We start from the raw sequence: 23,287 nt of genomic DNA on the forward strand, positions 1-23,287 counted from the left end.
CAGTTGTTCCCTCACTCAATAAGGAGTCAGTTAAAACTCTCATTCCACTTTAGCTGATCTCTAGGGAGGTTTGAGGCCAAAACTGAGGTTTATCTCATAACTCAATGTCATACCTACAGTAGCACATGGCTGCAACTGCAACACAGGCACAATATGAGAATCTGCAGAAAAGACATAATAAATACCATCGTGGCATCCTGCTGTGGAAGAACTAAATTTCTTATTCACAGTATTTGGTGGTTGCTCTGTATTCTGGAGAATGAGATTATTCTACCTGATGCAATTCTATCATTTGCTCTACTGTTAATGCTTTTGTGCTTTATGACCTCATCCTAAAGGAAATTCAGGTCCATTATTCAGATATCTGCTATTTTACAGGAAATGAGCATTATAATTGCACTGAATTTTGTTGACTAAAGATAATGCAAAACAATACTGAGCCACATACCTCATGGCAAGAAGTAGATGCAGAGCATTCATAATAAAGAAGTTGTCACAGTACACTTGATCTAACCTTTACCTTTAGCAAGAAAGCTATGGGGTCAATATTATCTATCCATCAGTAATATTATATGGGATTTTACTGACCAGTATTTCAATAAATAATCTTTCCATTTCAGTTGAGATTCCATCATAAGTAAGTTTTCAACCTAAACCATTCTGAGATTTTCAATGTTATCTGGACTTTTACAAAGCAAAAAAAAAGTCTGTTAGTCACTGTGTGCTGATTTTGGCTGGCCTAGAGTTGATTTTCTTCATAGTAGCCAGTATTGGCTATGTTCTCCTGTGATACCACTGCACTATAAAATAGATTTAAATCATCAGTCACTTATTTGGCACAAACTTGACTTCAGCTGATTAAAAGACTGTGTGATCTACTCTTCTCTGCCCTTCTGAGCTCTCCAGGCTCAGAGTACACAGCAGAGACAAAACAAAAAATAGTTCGAATCTGCTCAACTCCTGAAAACTTCACAAGCTCATAAGCTCTTCTGCCCCAGTACCAAAGAAGCTGTCTTTCCATGTAAAATAGCAATCCTAAACCACAAGGCCATTAAAGCAAGAAGGCACTCCAAGACACACAGAAAAACTTGTCAGCATTACATTGACGTAACTGCAGTGGACATGATACTAGCAGGATCTCAATTTACCTCACTGAAAAATACAAATATGCACTGTGACTAATCTCTGAGGCTTTCAGGAAATTACAATAATAGCTTGGAGACTCTATTTTACAGTCCATCCACCCAATTGAAAAAATTACTTAACATTGCAAATGCCTCAGTAAGCAGACCTCACTTACCCAACTGGGCAAGCACATTTGAGGAACATGCAAAGGTTAGAAATAAATAAATAGGCAAAAGTTACCAACAAGGCAGATGTTTCATCCTGCCTGGGTTCACTCATTCTGGTATGGCCACACTGGGTTTATTCCATGGTTTTTCTAGCACACATGACAGGATCATCAGGCCTTCGTATGCCTGAAATTAAACACAAAGCAAAGCATGAGGATCACAATCATTCTTGCATCTATGATAGGGAAGATAGAGAAGGGGGCATCTTTTTTCCAACTAAAAACTATATTTTTAGTTATCGATTTTCTTTAAGCTAATTGAGATTCATCTGATCTGGTGACATGGCCAAGCTAAGCATTCAGAAATAATTTGCCCATAATAAAATCACACAGTACCAAATTGCTTCAATCCTGGCAACTGTGGTTTTTAAAAGCTTATATCTTATAAAACCTGACAAATAATTTCACACACAATTTAGTCACAAATGTCATTAAATAATAAAGAATAATAATCAATCACTTTCTGCCCCACACATTTCTTTGAAAACTCCTTTTACAGTGACTCAGAGTAAACAGTACAGGATGAAGCTAATTTATCTTAATATGCCACAACCTGCTCATCCATGCTGTAAGAGCATTTTGAGAGGGAGAAAAGAGAATAATCACCCTTCTGAGTGCTTTTTCCATTCAAACCACCCTCAAGGCTGTCACAAACTGTTGAAGATGCTCCAAAAAGTTGGCAGTGCAAGAGCTGTGAGTGGCTGGGAAGAAGGAGGTTGTGTCCTTCCCAGGGCCTAACCTAAAAGTCATTGAGCTCCAAAAATGTTGAGAACTACAACAGAGGGAGGACCCCTTTTTTTAGGTGGCCTTCAGGTACAGCCTATTAACCCCCACAGGGTCCCTGCAGGATCTGGGCACCAGCAGCAGGAAAAGCCTTGCTCCTGGGGAGCTGGCAGCTGAGCTGCTAAGGTGGCCAGCCTGAGGTGTACCACAGTCCCTGGCTGTCACCAAGCCTGGGAAAATCCCCTAGGGATGATATCTGTCCAAATGTGAGGTGTCACCTGCCTCCCAGGAAAGGTACAGCCCTTCACAGAGACTGCCAAGTATCAATCGTTTCTCTCAGAGCACAGGGGGGACTGGCACTGCCCAGACAGTGCCCTGTGCCACACACACAGGGCACCCACTGCTCCAGGGATGGCAATTCATCACCATCACCTTTTTTTCAGGAGAAAGGCAGAGAGGTATGGACCTGCAGCATGGTACTCCTGCCTCTTGGGAATCCGATTCTGAGAGGACTTGGCATATTTACTGCAATTCTCCCACCAGGGCAGCAACCAAAACTATGCCTGAAAGACCTAGGACTTTGTTTTCCTCTTTCTTTAATTGTTCCTTTTTCTTTTTTTTTTCTTTTTGACAGGAATTTGGGGCAGAACAAGCCTGTTCCCTCATGCAAGCAGGCACCACAAATCAGTTTTTCCACCACAGAACGACTTAGTCAAGCACAAGCTAATCTACCTCTGCAAGGTAACCTGATAACTCCTGTCCAAGTTTACATGTAAAGGGTGAAAAAGTACTGGTGGCCAACTGCTCCCCAACACCCTCAGGTCCCAGTAGGGGTGCCCTGGTGGTGCTGCAGCCCCAGGAGCAGCCCCTCTCAGCCCCTGCAGACAGGGCACAGCAATGTCCTCATTCCATCCTATATCCTCTGTGGCAAAGTACACACCACACAGTATTTATACAGGTGGTATATACATAGTATTTATACACAGGTGAACAAACTACTCCACGATTCTCCATAAAGTTCAGTTTCTAACGACACTGGGATTTGGTACAGTTTTCTTAAAAGGTGAAAAGAAAAGAAAGAAAAAAGTGTATCTAGATGGCTTTTAAAAGTTTGTCCTTTTTCTGACCTCTTTGTTTTTATCAGCAAGTTTTTCTGGTTGACCTTGGTTGCCTGGTTGCATAGGCACTGCATTTTACAGCCACCTGTGCCTTAGCAGATGCTCTCCTGGTCTCTGCCAGGAGCAGAGCTCTCTTGTGCTCCCAGGGTTTTCAGGCAAGCTTGAGGATTCTGCTAGTTTAGACAATGAGTTGAATCTGGACAATACAGGAATGGCTCAGAGCTGCATGTATTCCTCTCCAGAGAGTGTGCCAAACTGTGTTCTGACACTGCTGAGAATCTGATGTGTCATACCAGTGAACTTGGGTATCCTGACTGCAAAAGTAATGACTGTCATGATCAAACATGTCACTTACAAGGAAACAGCAAAATGTATTCCTTTTTTCCACCTTACTGAAAGAGCAGTTCTATTCTTATATTTCTTGAGGCTATGTCTGTCTTGTTATTGATACTATGTTTAACTCTTAATATCCATGGTATCATGTATCTTAATGCATATTTGCACTTATGATTATATTGCCTTTCTTCTGTTACATGATATAGGCTACTGACTTTCATTCTGATTACTGTCATAAAACTTGTTAAAGTTTAGAAATACTCATTTTAAACATATCATCTTTTAAAATTATCATGTGTGCTTATATTTTAATTAAATTAAATTCATAACTTTATCTTTTCTAAAGAGACCTTGTATTAGTCTCCAGGAAATGCAGCAAACTGCTTTTCAGAGCCACATAGGAAGTTTCACAGCTGTGCATTTGGTTTATTCACTTATCAGCAGTTGTATAGAAGATCATTGGTCTACCTTATCAGCCTTAAACTCCTACACAATACAATAGCAAACAGAGTGTTTTCCTTGAGGCAACAAGTTATTTTCTTCCTTTCTCCCCAAAGGTTATGTGCCATCTAGGATGTGACTTTGGCTGTGTTAAGCAATTTTCATTGACATGTATATGAACCCTCATATTAACAGTACTTTCTGCAGTTAGCTGGAATCCCAAAAGGCACATGATCTACAGGGAAAGTGCAGATTTTTTGTCTATTGTTGTCTGCTATTTCACAAAATATTTTCCCTCTTATAATCAGTAATCAAACTGAAGCTATTTGTACCACTATTTCTCTGAAGCCTATTCAGGTAGTATAAGGTTTGTAGGTAGAAATGATGTTTTATTGGCTCAGCTAGCATAATCAGAAAAATTTAAGCAATTAAGTGAGGTTTTTGGCACAGCAGCCCTCCAGGTAGCTTAGAGAGTTATTTCTTAGGTACCTAAGGAAGTGGTGAAATCCAGCCAAATCCTACTCTTCTACTGAGCCTATTCCACTGAAGCCAGGAGGCTGGATTTGCACAGTCAGGACAGAACTTGGCCCACAGTCAGCTTCAGGAAAACATTAGCAACATTGACACTTGAAGAAAATCCTCCATTATTTTAAAAAGTGTTTAAAATCTTGCTTTCTCTGTGGACTTCTGTTCTACTATAGACACTCTAAACAATTAGTGCTACTACTGTGACACTTGTATGTATATGTAGATGTTGCTAGATGTAAAAGGGACTTCAAGGACTCACTCCCACTTCCTGTACTGGTGTTTCTTTACTTACTGTAGTGTTCCATTTACCTTTCACTACACTGCATATAAGACAGACAGATACGCAGCAACCATGTAGTCAAACTCTGAACAAGCAGTCAGTATTTTACCTGTAAACAACAAGAGCCCTGGGTCTCAAGGGATTGTTCCCTGCAGAAAGGATTGCTCCCTCTGGTATTAACATTGGTGTGTTTGGGGCACTGGTGATTGCTTGTTTTACTGAATCAGGTTTCATGGTAGGGTTTTTCAGGGTCCTTCACACTTCTATCCATGCATGTATCATCATTAGTTGCTGGTAGTGGACAAAGTCCTCTTTCTAACTGGAAAAACTGCTTTGCCCTTGAGTTCTGTAAAGCTTGAGAGCAGTTGTCATTTTATCTCTGATAATAAATCTCCTATTCATTTTGACAAAGGCTTAGATATTTAACAGCGTCACACAAACTGAATCTATACAGAGCAAACAGTCAGACAGAGACTGCCATTGTGGATGAGTTGTATTACCTTCAGCCTGGTGCCTAAAAATGTCCTTGAGGCATGGTCTTGGCTCTACACCAACACAATGCACATGCTGACAGATCAGAGCCTTGTAAAATAATTGCTGGTGTATAAAGTAAATCCTCATCAAAAATGTACTCTCTGATGACAATATCAATATAAGTATTCAAGACAGTCTGTTTGGAAGCCATGTGAAGGCTACAGAAACACAGAACAAGGACTGGGAGTTTTAGTTGAAGTATTTCTGCAAAAATTATGCAGCAGCATGAGTAACATTCCTTTAGAGGAAGGGATGAGTAGGAAGGAAAGGGAATCCTACTCTGTCTACTCTCTCTTTTTTCTTTTTTTTCACCTCCATTGTCTGTTGTATTTTTTTCTAGTTTTCTGATTGCATTTCATTAAGAACATTTCCATTCTGTGGCTGTGGTGTACTGAGTCTTAGCTGTCAACTCAGCAACATTCTTGAGAATTTATGAAACTCTAAACTCATGAATAGCTGCGTTGGAACAACTGGGATTAGTGATGTCTGTAAAGTCAGATTCCACATAATACCCAATTCCATTCCACATGCTTGTTCAGAAAGGTAGCTCAAGAACATAGGCATTTCAGAATAAACTAAGTGCAGGCTTTGGCATTGGTTTTACCCTAACAGCTGAGAACTCCACTCACATGGACCAGGATTTTCCCGTGCTAGGCACCATAATATCCCATGGTCTGAATCAAGTCTTTGAAATATGCACATGCTTGCTTTGCCAAACTAGATTAGAGTTTAATTTTGTTTACATCTCTCTGCATTGTCCTATTATTATTTATCCAGATATTTATTAAGCCATGGTGGTGCTTGTAGTAGAAGAGTATAGAATTACTCTCTGCTGTGCTGTACAAACATGAAATGTGAGAATTTTTAGAGATATAAGGTAACATAAAGACACGGAAGAGAGAAGAGAGAGACAGCAGTAATAGGCATCTAAGGTTACCTATGCTGTTTATGATGTTTAAAGGAAACAGACCACTGCTTGAAACCAGGGTTCTGCTAGTTATTTCTGTAGTGTGCCCCTTGCTCTGCGAGTTTTCAGACAGTAGTCCCAGTGCTCAGAGAGTGTGAAGAGTAGTCATCAAACAGAGGGAGGGATCAAAGCTGACTAGCCACAGAAACTTTTCTTAAACTCCACCAATGTCATTTAAAGGAGACTGAGATACAAGGATGTCCGTGCACTGCCTCCAAGACAAATAAAATTCAGAAGCATGACGTCCTTTTCATGGCTTGCCCAGAACAGGACAGAAAGGAATGCTTTATACCAGGTTGTTTAACTCTTTTAGTCACAAAGGCCAGCCAGTATCTTTAGTTGTGTTTGATGTAGTTTACCTCCAGGATCTGGAGGTACAAATAGTTATATATCCCGTTCATTTTTCCACTTGCTACTGCACACACAGTCTGAGCTTCCTCACTCATCCGTATGTACCTTCTTCCATCTGAAACCTTTCTGCATACTGTCTCCTCACTCATTCATTCTAGCTATTCTCCCTGTATGATCCTTGAGTCCCACTTTCTTCCTCTTCCCTCTCTCTCAGTCAGTGCTCCACTTCCCATCTCACTTTGGCTTCTGTAGGAGGAAGCTGTTTGTCCAGTAGCAGCAACAGCAAAGGCCAAAATGAAAAGGGGCAGTAAAGAGAAAACTCATCTGCTGACAACAGCTTTGCTGCAATTGAAAGTCATTAAATTGGTCAGTCTTAAAGATCTTGTAAAGGAAGTTAAAAGTCTTTTAACTTCCATTTTGTTTCCTTCCTCTCCATACTGACTGCAACCATGATCCCTATGCCATTTAACTCAATAACAACAAAACCAACAACAATAACAACAAAGCCATAGAGTTAATGGACCCAAAGCCATCACATCAAGATCCTGAGCCACATATTTGTGGAGCATTCAAAGGTATTTCTCAGAATTATCACTTTGTGCTTGCTCAGTTCTTTCCCTGATGTGCTTGTTGACCACTGCCACAGATGGAGTGTTGGGTTGGGTGGACATTTTCTCTCACCTTCTCGTAGTCATTCTTATACTAAATGCACAGAGGGGAAGTAGTTACTATCTGCGTAAAAACATCATCAACTTACTTACTGTTCTTGTCTTACATTAGTCGGGGGAAAAAAAACCGTCTCAAACATATTAGCAGAGCAAACATGTTTATCAGAAAGGTTTGATTCTGTTTCCCAGTGTCTGGTTTACTTTTCCTTAGAATTACAGAAAGGTTAAGAGTTTGATTTGGCATCCATTAAATGCTTTACCAGACAATAGAAATACCAGGATCTCTCTGAGCTAAACATGACACCCTAGGATGGCATCAGCAGTTGTATGAACAACTTCATTTCTGCTGAAGTCTAATAAATAGTGTTTTGCTTTTCAAGTGTAGTTGAGAAGACATGATGTTTAAACAGAAGCAAGATCCCCCCAAATTCCACAATGCTGCAATATGTTGATTTGTTAAATGGTATATCAAACTCTTTATACTCCTGCTACATTCTGAACAGCTGGATCGTTCTGATTGAAGTATTCACATCTCCTCCTTCCAAAAATACTTTGCACATGTAGATCAAAAGTTTATAAAATCTCAATTTAAGACATTAAAATCTTGAGAAAGTCATAGCAATGGGAAAGAGGGTGTTGGCACAGAAAATGCATAATGGCATTAGTCAATGCTATAAAGTAAAGATATAAGAAAGATTCAGGAACAAATCAAGACTGTCAGCTGTGTTCAACCTAATGTATAACTGATGGTCCAAGGTAATATATCATATCAGTAGATACTCAGTCATTCAGCTTCCATGAGTCTGCATTATGCATTGCCTTGGGGTAGGAAGCACTTTATCCACTTAGTAAGCCACCATGTGTAAGGATGCAATCATTATCAAAGTATACATTATTAAAGGATTAATAAAATTTATATGAGCTCCCATGGAGGTCTCATAATTGATTTCACTGGGAGGTGAATAATGTTCTGCATCTATTAAATTCTTATCCAGATGTGAAGAATAGAGGACAAGGGAGAACTAGAAGGTTAATCACTAAAATACAAGTGCAAATTCTTATGTTTTAGCAAATTAGCATAATTTAAGAAAAATTGAAATCTACGTAGATCTTTCTCATCACTTTCATTAACTAGATCTCTGGATCACAGGAAAAATATCTGATGACAGTTCCTTTCCCAAGACTTTCTTCACTAAATCAGTTCAGATAATCTTCCTCCCTGTAAGCCCACTGAAATAACTTTCCCACATTAACATTCAAGGGCCACTGAATAAAAAAGGGTCTGAGGAATATAAATTTTAAATAAGTTTTGATGTAGAACTGACTAAATCATATGCATAAATACACTTTAATTCCTTTCACTTTACGAGCAAATATTAGCTAGAATAGTGACTAATTAGCAGGTACGCCCAAAAGAACAACCATGAGAGTTTCCTGACATTCTATTCTATTCACCTTGGTTTCAAAATATAACATGCCAAAGGTTTTGCTCCATTCAGAACTTTTATATGGTTTTGATCCACAAATATCCTAGCAAATAGTTCCAGAGTCAGATGTCTGCTTGGGTACAGCTAATATCTCTTACGTACAGAATGAGCTCATTCAGTTCTTTCATGACTGGTCAAACTGGAAATTCTTTCCCAAAGTTTTACTTGTCTTTGATCTTGATATGTACAGGATGTTGCTTCTGTTAGGAACAAAGTAGTACAAAATGGAAAACCCACTGGATAGTCCAGGGTGTATATACAGCATGGTCTATGGTTGAGACCACCTTACGCTTACACCCACATAAGGTGTTTTTGATGTTAATCCAAGAATATGCTTTATTACATACAGGAGTCCCAAAAGGTTCCCTCACAATTGACATGATTATGTCCAAACTAAATACAATGGAAAAACTCAGGAAGCAGAAAAGAAGTCAATTTATCTCTCAAATATATAAAATGTGCCAAGAAAATCCTTGAGTTGACCAAGTTTGTGGCTTGAAACTTCAAACATCACTGTGAAATTATATTTTGAAAGGCCACAGAACTACTGTACCAAACTCAGGTGTGCTGTGGTACTGAACTGTGAACTACAGATAGATGTCAGGCAATGTGTATGTCTCTGTGCATGGAAGATTGTGGCAGAGCAGACATTTGGCTTCCTCTGGGCATTATTGAATACAATCAACGTGGGAGATGAAACTGCTTCTATCAGTGAGAAAAGAGAGGACTAGTTCCTTTGCTCAGGTTAGGACAACCTGAAAAACACTTTAATTTGCTCCTAGTGCCAAGGTATAAAAAAGTCATTGTGGGTGAAGAGCCCATTCCTACCCTCTGCACACCAAAATCTGGAGAAAAGGCCTAGCAATTAAAATTAGCAATTTTCAATAATTGTTTTTTTTACTCTAGGAGCAACCAGTATTGAGTTCTTATCATAGTAGGATATAAATGTAGAATTTCTTAGTTCCTTCCTGAGAATTTGTAAAAAAATTATTTAGCCAGGGATAGATAGGGAAATCAGAGACACAGAGAAATTTTGCACATTGGCATTCTGCAAGGGTTTCATGAAGTTGATAATAAATCCAAGCCTCCTGACTCTCAGCAGAGAGCCACAGCCACTTCTGTAAGCAGCAATTAATGGTCACATTGCTACTTTGATTCTGAATGAGTCAGTTTGCTTTGATATCTTTTCTGTAAACGTTTCTTGCATTATACATCAAAATTCCTACTGTGAATTGTGTCCTATACTCAGACACAAACAGAGATTCCTGGCTTTTGTTTCCTAAGTACTCTGAATGAGTCAGGAGTGGTTTGAAACAGTTCAACTGCTTTACCTACCCCATCAACAGATGGGTTTGGAGAGCTTGACAAGTTGTTTAAAACACTTCAGCTTAGTCCTAAGCACTAGGTGCATGAATTTAAATATGCTCTCTATAAACAACGAGCTGCAGTGTCTCAGGGTAGTATGGATATGGGATACCCTAAGCAAAGTGTAATTAAAAGATTTGTATCCTCCTTTTTTCATTATGATAGGAAATTTCAATTACTTCTATATGCAATGCGACTTAATTAGTTACTCAGATATTTACTCATGATATAGATGCTATCAAAAGAACAAGAGTTAACAGATTTGAGTAGCTACTTGAGCTACACTACACTGCAACTCGGAATTGTTATCAGGGCTGGAAGACATGTCTTTATGGAACACAATTGTACTTCTACTTCTCCAAATCCTGTCCTGATACTTCCTTCTTTTATAGCCATATTATACCCCTCTCCTTTTCCTCTTTTCAGAAGGGCAAAATGTGCTTCTGCAGCCAGAAACTGTGATTAAGAAGAGAGACTGCTTCAGGAATCCAACACACGTCCAAGGACCTTATCTCCATGAATGATCAGAAAGCATGGGATGCTCTAATGTGATAGGGTTTACAAAGCAGTAGGGAGGGTGAATAAGGAGTACAAGCACTGTACTGCCTTTTCCAGACAGCTCAGGTTGGGTTAAAAAGGAATCTGGAAGGCCATTTGGTAGGACATTTAGGTAAATACAAACAGCTTGGAGTTGCAGAGGCTGTTTGCTGTCTGTGGGTAAAGTAGGTTTGAAGATTTAGGCACAGGAGCATGGGCTGCTGTAGTGTATGGTGCATGGAAATGCACCAGCAAAGAAAAAGCAGAGTGGTAGAGAAAATTCATAGCAGTGTGTAGATCTTCACACCATTCTCTGCTCTTTCCTGACAGAGAAACAACAAGCTCAGCAGTGATATGACAGCAAGATTATTATTCCCAGGGATTGGTTTTCATAATAAAGCCTACTCTATCTTAAAAAGGATCCAAAGAGTTCATACCTTCACCCAAAAATTTGAAGAGATCCTTTCATAAAGAGCCTGGAATGGGCAGGTATTTGGATGATGACCTTCAGGATCTCAGACCACCTAGTCAGCACTGTATAACCTCCTGTTTTCACTGAGCCGCTTTCATACCATATTATCTGCATTTAATCTGATTCTCACACTCCTTGTCTGTAAGCAGGGTGCCTAAGTACTTTTGGCTATGACATGAACGAATGTAAATGACATCATCATCTTGCTCATTATGTTCAGAAAGCTGCAAAAATAGTTTTTACTGTTCTTTGCAGTATTTCTACCAATGAGCCAGCACCATTATTGTATGGGATCCTAAAATACAGCTGAGTTTGGATGAGATAAAGCTGCTAAAGTTGTAGAGACTCCCTTCTTTGCAGATGTATATGACAAAAAATGAGAAGAAAAGAAGCCTGCTTAATTTCAAATTCTCTTTGGGAGTTTGAAATTGGAAGGGAAGAAACAAACCTTCTTTCAGCTACCAGGATCATCTCCTTTGGCAGTTGCAATGTATTCATTATGGCAAAGTAGCAGAGCAGAATGCATATGCATGCATATACCAAAGGTTGTGATCAGCAAATAATAAATAAAATGGGTGATTTGCAGGCTCTCCCAGAACAAAGCCTGACTGCCTGAGATCCATCAACATTCCTCTTTGACTGGCCCTCAAATACCATATGCAGAATGGGAATTAGTTTAAAACAAGTGCAAGTTGCTTTGCATGTTCTTTCTGTTTGCAAAGAGCAATACTTAAAACTCACCTCAGCAGTAAAATAATAGCAGCAGTCAATACAGATCTATTACTCTGAAAGCTTTTGCTGCTACAAGAATTAGTCAAGCAGTGCAGTCAAAGTAACACCAAGATTCATGCTGTGATTTTTGGCCTATCCACATTCATACTCATACATAAGCAGAAACACCCAGCTTTTGTTTCCTAAATACTTTAAATGACTTACAAGTGATTTGAAAGTCAGTTCAACTGCTTTACCTAGCACAGCAACGGCAGGCAGCAGTTTGCTGTCCCATAATTCTTGCTTGGTCTTAAAATAAAGGATGATGCTGTGATCTGTGGAAAGCAGAAGCTTGCTTACCCCTAATCCTGCCTAACTTCTTTGTTTCATCAGACTGGGGCAAGAGAAATACCACCAAATTCACATCCATTCTCTGCCTCTCTTATTCTGTTTGCTGACTGCAGAACGTACTCAGAGAGCTGGTGGTGTCCTCACCACTGGGCTGGACTGTGTTTTCAATATCTAGTCATTACTAGTGTTTTGACAGTTAATGTAAGGAGAGCATTGTATCAGAGCAATATAGTCACAGCTACAAGGCTCAAAGCTGCTCTCCCTCAGGGATGTGGCAGCTCCTGTGTTGTCTTATGTACAGGACAATGCCTAGGGATTCAGAAAATCCTAGTTTAAGGAAGCATTTGATGAAAGATGATTCTATATAAGAAAAGTAATTAAACTAAAACATTGTTTCCCTGTCCCTGAACAGACAGAATTGCATTTAAGAATCTCATGGTGATTTCTAACTATCAGAAAGGAACTCTGAAATTGAAATAGGAGTAAGGAAAAGAAAGACAGAAACAGAATTAGCTGGAAGAGGAAAAGTCTTACAGGTGCTCCTGCAGCGTTTAGATGTGTTACAAGAAGACAAGGAGGGCTTGTATGAAGACCTAAAAGCTCCGTCCAAAAAGTTTCAAGACAAAAATGTCATCTATAAAAGTTACGTTTTCAGTTCATGTACCCAAGAGTTTGCATAAACAATAGATCATAAACCACCAAAAAATATCGATTCTTATATTTGTCAAAACTGTAGAATATAATTAAACTCGTTATGGTTAATGTTGCACAAAAGGGCAATGAAATTTTGAAGCCAGGACATTCACCGGCCTGGTTCACTGTGGGGTTGGTTATATGAGTGCCAAGGCTGGAGCAAGGGAGGGAGTGGACATATAAGCCAGTGCAAGGGAAAAGGAGACAGCAATATCTCAGCTTTAGGTGGGTTTTACATTCATGGGACCTGCATCTTAACTAATGGGGTAGAACAGAATGTCACAGAGGAGAGCAGCAGGAGGAACCTGTGATCATTTGCAGTGACAATTAGCATTAGCTATCCCAAAACAGATGGACTGTGCTTCACACTTGGTACCCCACAGGACAACTATCTATGATGAGCTTTTACTTGCAAATTGGGCTATTCCAGGAGTTAATTTTTGTTAAGACTTCTCAGCTTGCAGGTGTGTCTCATACTCTGTATTGATGATAGAGAGGGAAAGGGAGCAGAAGAGCCATGAACTGGAAAGTGAATTGTTCAGTTTTTGTTTGTCAGCTCAGGGTCAATGCCAGGTGATTTCCACTAATCAGAGGAACAGGGCAGACAAGGAGACATGGAATGATAAGCTTGACTCCTTAGGCAGTTCAGCTGAGCCTCTAAACTCAATCAGCACCACAGACAGGAATTAAACTTAGAGCCTGGACCCCACGTACAGTCTTCAGACTGAACATGAGCATAAACTTAGTCTGTCAAGCATTAAGAATATGTGCAGCACTAGTGAGCAGACTCAAATCTGAACATTTTTTTATGTAACACATGCAGAAATGACTCATCAAGTACCACTGAGAAAGCTTCAGAGAGAAAAATACACCAAAATATGTTCAACAGCAGATTCTGAAGTAGACAAAAAAATGCAAATAAGACCTCAAGAGTGATTTTGTAAAGAAAAAAAATAATTTTAAGTGAGGGGCTACATGCAATTACTGGTACAGAAGAAATAATTATGTGAAGCTTGTGGAGAAGAAAATTAAAATTTAAAGAATTCATTATATCTAAGTCTCCCACAAAGGATTCAAAAAGCCATATTTAGGTTGTGTATGTTATTAGTATCCCACAGAATAAGCAATTTATGAAATGAAGAAAAGATGCACGGACAAGGCAAACACACAATAGCATCAAATAGGTAACAAAGTGCCAAACAGATAACAAATCATCAGTGCTGATATTAGTACAGAAAGGTATACTCAGCACTATGCAAAAAGAGGAAAACAAAACAGAAATTGAGCCTGACAAACCAGTGCTGTGAAAACCAAGCAAATAATGAAGGTGAAAATTCTACCAGCTGAGTTTTCAGACAGCAGATACAGTGGAAAAATTATGCTTTCAGCTGAATTAAGTACACGGTTCTGCTGGATTGACCATGGCCGAATGCCATGTGCCATCTCTCTCCCAGAGTGGGCTCCTCTCAGCATGGTTCCACAAGTCCTGGCAGGAGCTTGCTCTGGCATGGGCTTCCCACAGGTCACAACCTCCGTGGGGCATCTACCTGTTCTGGCATGGGGTCCTCCATGGGCTACAGGTGAGTATCTGCTCCACCATGGACCTCCATGGGCTTCAGGGGCACAGCCTGACTCACCATGGGCTGTAGGAATCTCAGATCTGGCACCTGGTGCACCTCCTCCCTCTTGTTCTTCACTGACCTTAGTACCTGTAGAGTTATTTCATGTATTCTCACTCCTCTGGTTGCAATTGCTTCTGTGCAGTAACTTCTTTCCCCTTCTGAGTATCTGCTCCACCATGGACCTCCATGGGCTTCAGGGGCACAGCCTGACTCACCATGGGCTGTAGGAATCTCAGATCTGGCACCTGGTGCACCTCCTCCCTCTTGTTCTTCACTGACCTTAGTACCTGTAGAGTTATTTCATGTATTCTCACTCCTCTGGTTGCAATTGCTTCTGTGCAGTAACTTCTTTCCCCTTCTTAAATACAATACATCTCTGGTGTCCAGTGGCAAGTCTGCCTTGGACCCAGCTGGCTCTGGCTCTATCATACATGAGGGAAGCTTCTAGCAGCTTCTCACAGAAGTCATCCCTGTAGACCCCTGCTATGAAAACCTTGTCACATAAAACCAGTACAACAAAGAACCTAAGGACATTAAAGACAGTAAAAATGATTCACCACATACATGTATAAATTTTCCCAACTTAAAAATTAGCACACAAAAATACTGAGACAAGGCTTGGGAGCTTTTCAAGCAGCCTGCTGCAGTGACCATGAAATGGTGGAGTTCAAGATCCTTAGTGCAGCAAGGAGAGTACACAGCAAACTTGCCACCTTGCATGTCAGGAGAGCAGATTTTGGCCACTTCAGGAATCTGCTTGGTACTGTGCCATGAGATAAAATCCTAGAGAGAATTAGGGTATGCTGGTGATATAAGGAAGACTAGTGAAAATGTGGGCCTGCTCTGAAATAAAACAGAAGGCCAAATTGCCTGAGATATTACAAAGGCTGAAGTATTCAATGACCTTTTTGCCTCACTCTTTAATAGCAAGCACTCCAGCCAAGGTGCCCAAGTCCAAGGCAGGAGAATGAAGATCCACCGACTGTAGGGGAAAATCAGGTTCAAAACCATCTAAGGAACCTGAAGGTACAAAAAGTTCAGGGGACCTGATAAAGGATATCCACAGGTCCTGAGGAAACTGGCAGAGAAAGTGGCTGAGCCACTATCCATCATATTTGAGAAGTTGTGGCAGTCTGGTGAAGTTCCCACTGACTGAAAAAGGGGAAACATATTCCCTAGTTTTTAGAAAGGGAAGCAATGAAGACCCAGGGAACTACTGGCTGGTCAGTCTCACCTCAGTGTCTGAGATCATGGAGCAGATCCTCCTGGAAACTGTGCTAAGGCACATAGAAAATAAGGAAGTGATTGGAGACACCCAACATGGCTTCACTAAGGGCAAATTACGCCTGACAAATCTGGTGGCCTCCTGTGATAGGTTTACAGTGTTAATTGATCACAGTCAGGTGACTGATGTCATCTACCTGGACTTGTGCAAAGCATTTGACATTGTTGGAGCAGATTGGAAACTGTGCTAAGGCACATAGAAAATAAGGAAGTGATTGGAGACACCCAACATGGCTTCACTAAGGGCAAATTACGCCTGACAAATCTGGTGGCCTCCTGTGATAGGTTTACAGTGTTAATTGATCACAGTCAGGTGACTGATGTCATCTACCTGGACTTGAGAAAATAAGGAAGTGATTGGAGACACCCAACATGGCTTCACTAAGGGCAAATTACGCCTGACAAATCTGGTGGCCTCCTGTGATAGGTTTACAGTGTTAATTGATCACAGTCAGGTGACTGATGTCATCTACCTGGACTTGTGCAAAGCATTTGACATTGTCCTACACAACATCCTTGCCTCTAAGTTACAGTCCCCTTTTCCAAATCCTTTAAAACAGAATCAAGAAAGGGAAGAGAACACAACTGCATACTTCATGTGCCACTCTGTAATTAAGGAACTATGACTAATATTACTGACATATGAGGCAGTTTCCTTCATTTCTTCTAACCTTAAGTACCCTTAGCTCACTTTTTTTCCCATTTAGACAATCTAATCTCTATAGGCATATATAGCATTCCAAAGTACCTTCCTTAACCTAATCACTTTTTTCCATGTAGACAATCTAATCTCTATAGGCATAGAGGGGCATTCCAAAGTACCTTCCTTAACCTAAAGTTACTATAATATACTAAAAAGCAAGTAACAACCATATATGACACAGAGCTCATCTGCCATTCATGGTTAGAATTTAACACTCTCTCCACATGATTTTCACTGTGAGGCTGTGTGCAGCTTTGTCTTCCATGGAGAAACCTCTATGAGATTTCTCACGTGGCATGACATGTTATACTAAAGAGAAAACAGGCTGCATCATCTAGTCTAAGAACCAGGGAAAGGAGCCTATGGCCAGAGAGCATCCATCACTTTCTTCCAAAGTGGCAGTGCATGTATTTAATTGTAGGCAAGTTAACAGGTCTTTGAAAAAAAGGGTGGAGAGTGAGCATGAATCCCTGGGCAGGGCTGGAAAGCAAAACCCTAGTGAGTCACCTGTAGATTGAAGGAAATAATGATTGAGGTTATCAGGGAAAGGTGAGAAAAACTTGAGCAGGACAAGCCAAGGAGAGAACTTGGCTTCCTCTGCAGAGCTTGGTGGAAAGGGTGTGCCGGATCCTCTGCTTAAGTTAATATCAACTTAGTTTGCAATAATTGCAGACTGTCATTACTTTACCATACTTTCCACACCACAATAAACAGCCTCTTCTCTATTTTGCCAATCAATACAAGAAGTAAGGACTTCACAGATCTGAGGCAAAATGCCCAGGCACAAACCCAACCTGGGCACAAAACTTGGGTCCCAGCTATCTCTGGTTTTTCACACTTGTGAGGAGGTGGAATTTCTTAACACTAGTGGAGTTGTAATTTGAACACAGAAGGCTGATTAATTTGTTTTTCATTAAGAGCCTTAATACTACTGCTACCTAAACTCTGAGTTCTTACCTTTGCACTCTCATATTATGTGATCTACTTTCAGGTTGAAATTGTAGCATTTATAGTATAGATGATACTGATATTTTATCTGGTCTTTGAAATTTTACATTAAACTATTATGATCAATGTTTCAAGTTTTGCTCCTACTTCTATGCAAGAAACCAAGAAGAACAGGTAAAATTGAAGATATTATAACCATGGCCAGAATTATCCTATTTACTGTTGCAAGAAGTACTTTTAGTGATAAATCCATTGGTATAGGTTTTTGATACAAGATCAAAAAGAGTCAGAGAATATTGGTCAGCCATATCCATGGCTGTTGCAATTAGCTTCCAATAACCTTTCAATACTTGGTGTCTATAAACTGTACAGATCTATCCTGAATTAATTTCCATGTTGATGCTGAGATGTCAAGATAAGCTTCGGTGTTTTACACACATTAAAACTGAGAAAAGCAGAGAAAAATACAGGAAAGAATCAATAACGCTTTCAACATCCTCCTGAACATTCCCTCTTGGAAACAAAAGTGTTTTGTTTTAGTGCCATGCAATACCAAAAACTGTGGACCCTTAGTGTATTCCTGGTGTACATTGACAATAAAGACATGTGCTTATGTTTCTGTTATTAAAATACTTCAAAACTTGCTTCTGGAGTTCCTTTTTCCTTATACAAGTGAAGATGAGAGTTTGCTCTTCCCTGTCCCTGTAGGTAGGCTCTCTTCACTGTACTCTGGGAAAACCAAAAGTCATTGAACTGCTTTATTTTCATCTACAAGAACCACTTGGAGCAACCATCCATGTGACCAATGAACATGTTTCCTTAAACCCTTCTGTGTTTTGTGAGACTTTCATCTACAGGTATGATTTCTCCAGAAATCAGTAAAATGTCATAACCTGATAGCTTTCAAAATTTTGTAAGCCACCTAACAGAGTGACCTGAATTTCTTCTGCACCTTTTACGTTTTTACCAATTTCATCAACTTGTGGTGGAGAGGGAGGAAGAGAGAGGCTGTATGGTTGGATAAGCTGAAGACTGGAACATCATTTGACCACCACTGTTCTCTGGAAAACAAAAATTTCAGTCTGAGCCGTAGCAATCATAGCAACTTCAGAGCACATAAAGTTTTGAGAAAGATATCTGGGCAACATCCTTTGAAGAACACCTTTGAATGCAAGTGGGACAGCTTTCCCAACAATCACTGTGCACTGTTAAATGCTTAATGAAAGAACATATTCAAGTCTGACATAAGTTGGTTTAGTCACTAAGAGTTATAATGAGTGAAAATGAAAGACTGTCTTAGAAGAAAATGGAAGTGTTTAATATTAGCACTCTGCATAGCAGCAAGTCCAGCAAAAAAGACAGGCAAAGGAATAAACTGCCTTGACCCCAGTGACACACTTGGTCATCCTAGGTATAGACACCCTCCTCACCTTCCTCAGACAAGTAGAAAAAGCATTGGCAACCCCTCAGAAAGCTCCCTACTTTGCTCTAGTCCACCCAATGGAAAACAAGAAACTCTCCGAATATTACAAAGCAACACAAAAAGATCCTGACACTCTGCTATGCCTAATGCAGAGGTGGGTGTAACTGAGAAGGGAAGCAAGCTCTGCTACTTCTAGCCATCACGAGTAGCCTATTGCTAAAGGTACATGCACATTAGTTGCTGAAAGCCCAGTTTGTTGGGTGTCTTGTTTAATTGTTTAAGTTAGACTAGAGTATATTTATTTAATACAGCTAACTGGTCACGTAAACAAGAAGTCATTTGCCTCCTTTATGTACAGATGAATTTATACTCATAATGAGTACTGGCACAGAATAAAACAACGTTCTATGGGCAGGAAATGCAGTCTTGTCTTTTCTCCTGGTTTGCTGAAGCATAAAGATACAGGTCGAGGGTGTGTAAACAGCTTTCTACTGATTATGAAGATGTAACTTCATTAAACATCCTGGACATTTTGACAGAGAACGTGTTTCATGCTATAGCAGGTCAAAATGTTGACTTAAGTACCACAACATTGTCATAGCAAACTAATACTGATTTCAGTACAGAAGTCAAATCCAGAAAACACTTCATAAACAAATTATTTTTTCTTTCTTTTGTAACACTAAACGAGTGAGGACCTTATATACTTTAAAGCTAAACAAAAGCGGAAATAGAGGCTGAACTGAAATAAATTGAAAGAAAATTACACTATTCAGTACACTAACAACTGGATGGAAAATGCTATTATACTCTCCTGTTCTTTTACAGAAATATTTTTAAATATATAATTTCAGGGTAGGATTTTGATAAGCACCCAAGGGAGCTAAGCATCTGGCTGTAATTACATTTTACAATTAGAACACCTTCCCAACTTTGCCTCCTTCCCCTGCTTCAGCAGAAATTGTAAACAGTAGCAGAGACTGCTGAATTGAATCCTACCAGACATGTCAAAGGCAAAACTGTCCCATTCTACTCAAAGAAAGTCCTTTCTGCCTCTTTCCACATCCTAGTACCCACCTGTTTTGTTTTTTTCTCCTTATGCCTGTGGCTCAGCCACTCCAGTTATATCTCCCAGATCCCTCTTGCTAAATCCCCCACTGTGCAGCAGCCTTTATTCCATTTTTTATGATGAAGATTTTTTAATCCATCAGCTACTATCATTCCTATGAACTGACAGGAGACTGGACATGAACTAAGGGAAACTCTTATATATAATATATATATTATAACAACTGCTGGACTGCATTGATTTGTCAAACCTAGCAGTTTTAAAAGAACAGTTTCACTAACTTTGAATATTTTTGTCCATCTTTTACTATATTAAAGCAAGGTTTGTTTACCTTGGAAAGAGACAGAAATCTGCCCAGAGCAACTCATCCTACCTATCTCCAATGCCAAACTAAAAAGGATAAAGTGACATGAAGTAGCAATACTGTATTTATTGTAGTGTGCATTTGTTGCTGCTTTTGAAATAATTCAGTAAAACTGCAGAAAGCCAATGTTCAGGAAAATTAGTCTGTTAAACCTTTCCTAGCACATTTGTTGCTGCTTTTGAAATGATAATTCAGTAAAACTGCAGAAAGCCAATGTTCAGGAAAATTAGTCTGTTAAACCTTTCCTAGAAAGCCTTACAGGCTTGATTTGTTGCTTGTTTCTCTAATTTATAGTTCTCAAAACTCTATGGATGTTAATGGAATTAAACAGAAATAATACTGAAACAGTGTGGTCATGATCATGGGCCATAATCAAGGGCTTTAGTCCTACAAAGTTGGTGTAAGGCTGTCTGTCTGTCTGAAATTACACCTGATATTTTCTACAAGAAGGCAAAATGAGATTACACAGAGAGCTGAAGGAGATTACAAGGTTTAAGCCCATCTCTAACAAATGTAGGGTATGGTGTAGGTGAAGCTGGATTATCTTCCCCCAATGGGTGTCCAATGCTTGTCAGTGCCATATAGAGGGGTTTTCATGGCATACACTCAGTGTGACTGTGTGAGACTGCAGGACCCTTCAAGGTTATTGTTCTGTTCTTTCTTACAAGAAGATGAACTGCCCCAAGAAACGCTTCTTAGTGCTGGGTCTCCACATAGGAAATACTCTACAGCTGCTCAGACTTCAGAAATCAGTGAGGTTTTTGCCAAGGAGCTGCATGGCGTCAATTATAGCACTGAAAAACTTAGAATGGTTACTTGCATCCATCTGCATAACTAAAGCAACACCAAATTAAATTTGTTCCAGGACCTGTTATTTGTGGAGGAGGAGATGTGTTTTATTTGTAATCATGTTATGTTCCTTTATTAGACTGTACCTTTACAAAATATATGTACGTAAATGTATTTACTCCTCCCAAAATGCAAATACTCTTGGCCAGTTTCTGAGAAAGGAAGAGCATCCTCTGTTTACCTGTTCATTTGCTAAAATCCCCAAACCCCACCTTTCTACACTCTCTCAATCAATCTGGGCCTGAAGCCAAAATCACCTGCTATATAAAAGAGTGACAAAGCACAGGTGAGCTACTGGTCCTGGTCAATTTTAGACTCAATATCCTTGTGCCAAACTCCACTCAAGATGGGGTTTGGCAGGGGGATATGGTTACCCATATGGGCTTTCCTGTTAACAGTTTGCTGTATCCATCAGACAGGTAAGAACTTATCTTTTTTACTGGGAAAGAAAAAAGACTCTGCTTCGAACTAGTAATATATTTTTAACAAACATACTCATCGATTCATTTAACAGGTGGTTGCATTTAAACAAGATTTCTTTTTTCTTTTTATCTTAGTTTTCATTGAATATTTAATGTCTGTCTATTAGCTGGACTGATTTAATTTAATATTGCCTTAAATTTCTGTATAAAACTACATTTGTAAGGTAGCCTTGAAGACCAAATCCAAAAGAACCATTAGTCATGCCTTAAAGTGTCTGTTTTTCAATATTGCTTATGTCTTACAGAAGTAATTTATTCCCGTTGCATTTTGTATTAGGCTTCATTATGAATATTATGGCTCTCATGAAACCTAAGCCACTACATTTCCAAGTTGCTAGGTCAGACCACGGGTCAGTCTTTTCCAGTATTTTGTCACCTACCAGGAGCTAATACCAGATTCCTCAAGATTTCTTGCAACTTTTTGCAAAAGGGACTAGGAACGAATATTCATATGGCAAGGATTTTCAGTAACTAATTGTGCATTGGTAATACCTTATGCAAAAGATTTATATGAATTAGAGATATTGAGTATGATCAAGACTGGGAGATTTATCTGACACATACAATCCCACATTTTGTATGGGCTTTTTTGTCTTGTCAATATTATATCCACCAGGACTGGTCTTGGCAGTTTGTAGTAACATGAGTAACACTGTTAAGTTGATGGAACCACTCAAATTGAAACTACTTTCATGAGTATAAGTTTGCTAAGTCAGTCCTATTCACATACAGTAATTTATGACCTGTCAGCTAACATCTTTCATTCTGCAGATTGCCCATGTAAATTTATCTTGCATATCATTTTCAAAATACTGAGAACTGCAAATATAATTTTAGACTGCTTTATATTTTGTGAAATAAACACTAAAACACTGGCAAGGTGATTTATATTGTACTTGAAAATACAAGAGTCGCTTAGAATATAAAGTAAGAGTTCTTCAATGCCACTCAAAAGCATCCTCAGCCATTCATTGAACAAGAAAGTTATTAGTCCTGTGCAGTGCTAATCTGATAAATTGCTTTGGAAAATGACTAGTGGTTATACAGTGTCCATGAAACACATCTTTATTTGCATCACACTCTGTGGAAAAATATATTGAGATGTCTTGACTAAAGAATATTTTGCCTATCCCATGCCATCTCCACGGATATTCTGTGCCTGCCTTTCTATTTTGTGTCAAATAATAACTTTTATAAATTGATGACAACAATAATTGCATGTGTATTGGCAGCTGATATATATAGACTTAGCAAGATGCATCCAAAAATATTCTTAATATTTAGGTTAGTTTCCAAATTATAATATAGTAAATTATCTTGACTATTCTTACAACTGAGAGACACATATTTTCACAATAGTCAACAACATGGTATTGTGCAATTGCTAAGCAAACCAATGCAGCTAGAATTTCCTTGGGAATGATGTATTTGCTGAGTAAACAAAAGCCCCTGCTGTTTCCTTGAGAAAAATTAACAGACCAAAATACATGTATATACTATTTTGCTCTGTTACAAAGGTTCCCACACTAGAATAAACAAACCTTCTATGATTCTACGCCTGCTGAGATTCCTATAGATGTGTTGGGTGAGAACAAACTGTGATCCATTATTGAGACTTAAAGAGGCATTC

At 39.2% G+C, this 23,287-nt stretch overlaps 1 protein-coding gene across 1 annotated transcript in view; it reads left to right on the plus strand.

The window, feature by feature from the left end:
* Nucleotides 1-14,342: 14,342 nt before the first annotated feature.
* MUC19 (mucin 19, oligomeric) overlaps nucleotides 14,343-23,287 on the plus strand; it is a gene marked incomplete at its 3' end in the record, with an annotated part of 32,902 nt that continues 23,957 nt past the window's right edge. Inside the window, exon 1 of the mRNA XM_009074729.1 lies at nucleotides 14,343-14,493. Coding sequence (XP_009072977.1) covers nucleotides 14,343-14,493 — 151 coding nt within the window. The remainder of the gene's footprint in view (nucleotides 14,494-23,287) is intronic.

The sequence above is a fragment of the Acanthisitta chloris genome, unplaced genomic scaffold, assembly GCF_000695815.1.
Source record: "Acanthisitta chloris isolate BGI_N310 unplaced genomic scaffold, ASM69581v1 scaffold3625, whole genome shotgun sequence".
Taxonomy (NCBI): domain Eukaryota; kingdom Metazoa; phylum Chordata; class Aves; order Passeriformes; family Acanthisittidae; genus Acanthisitta; species Acanthisitta chloris.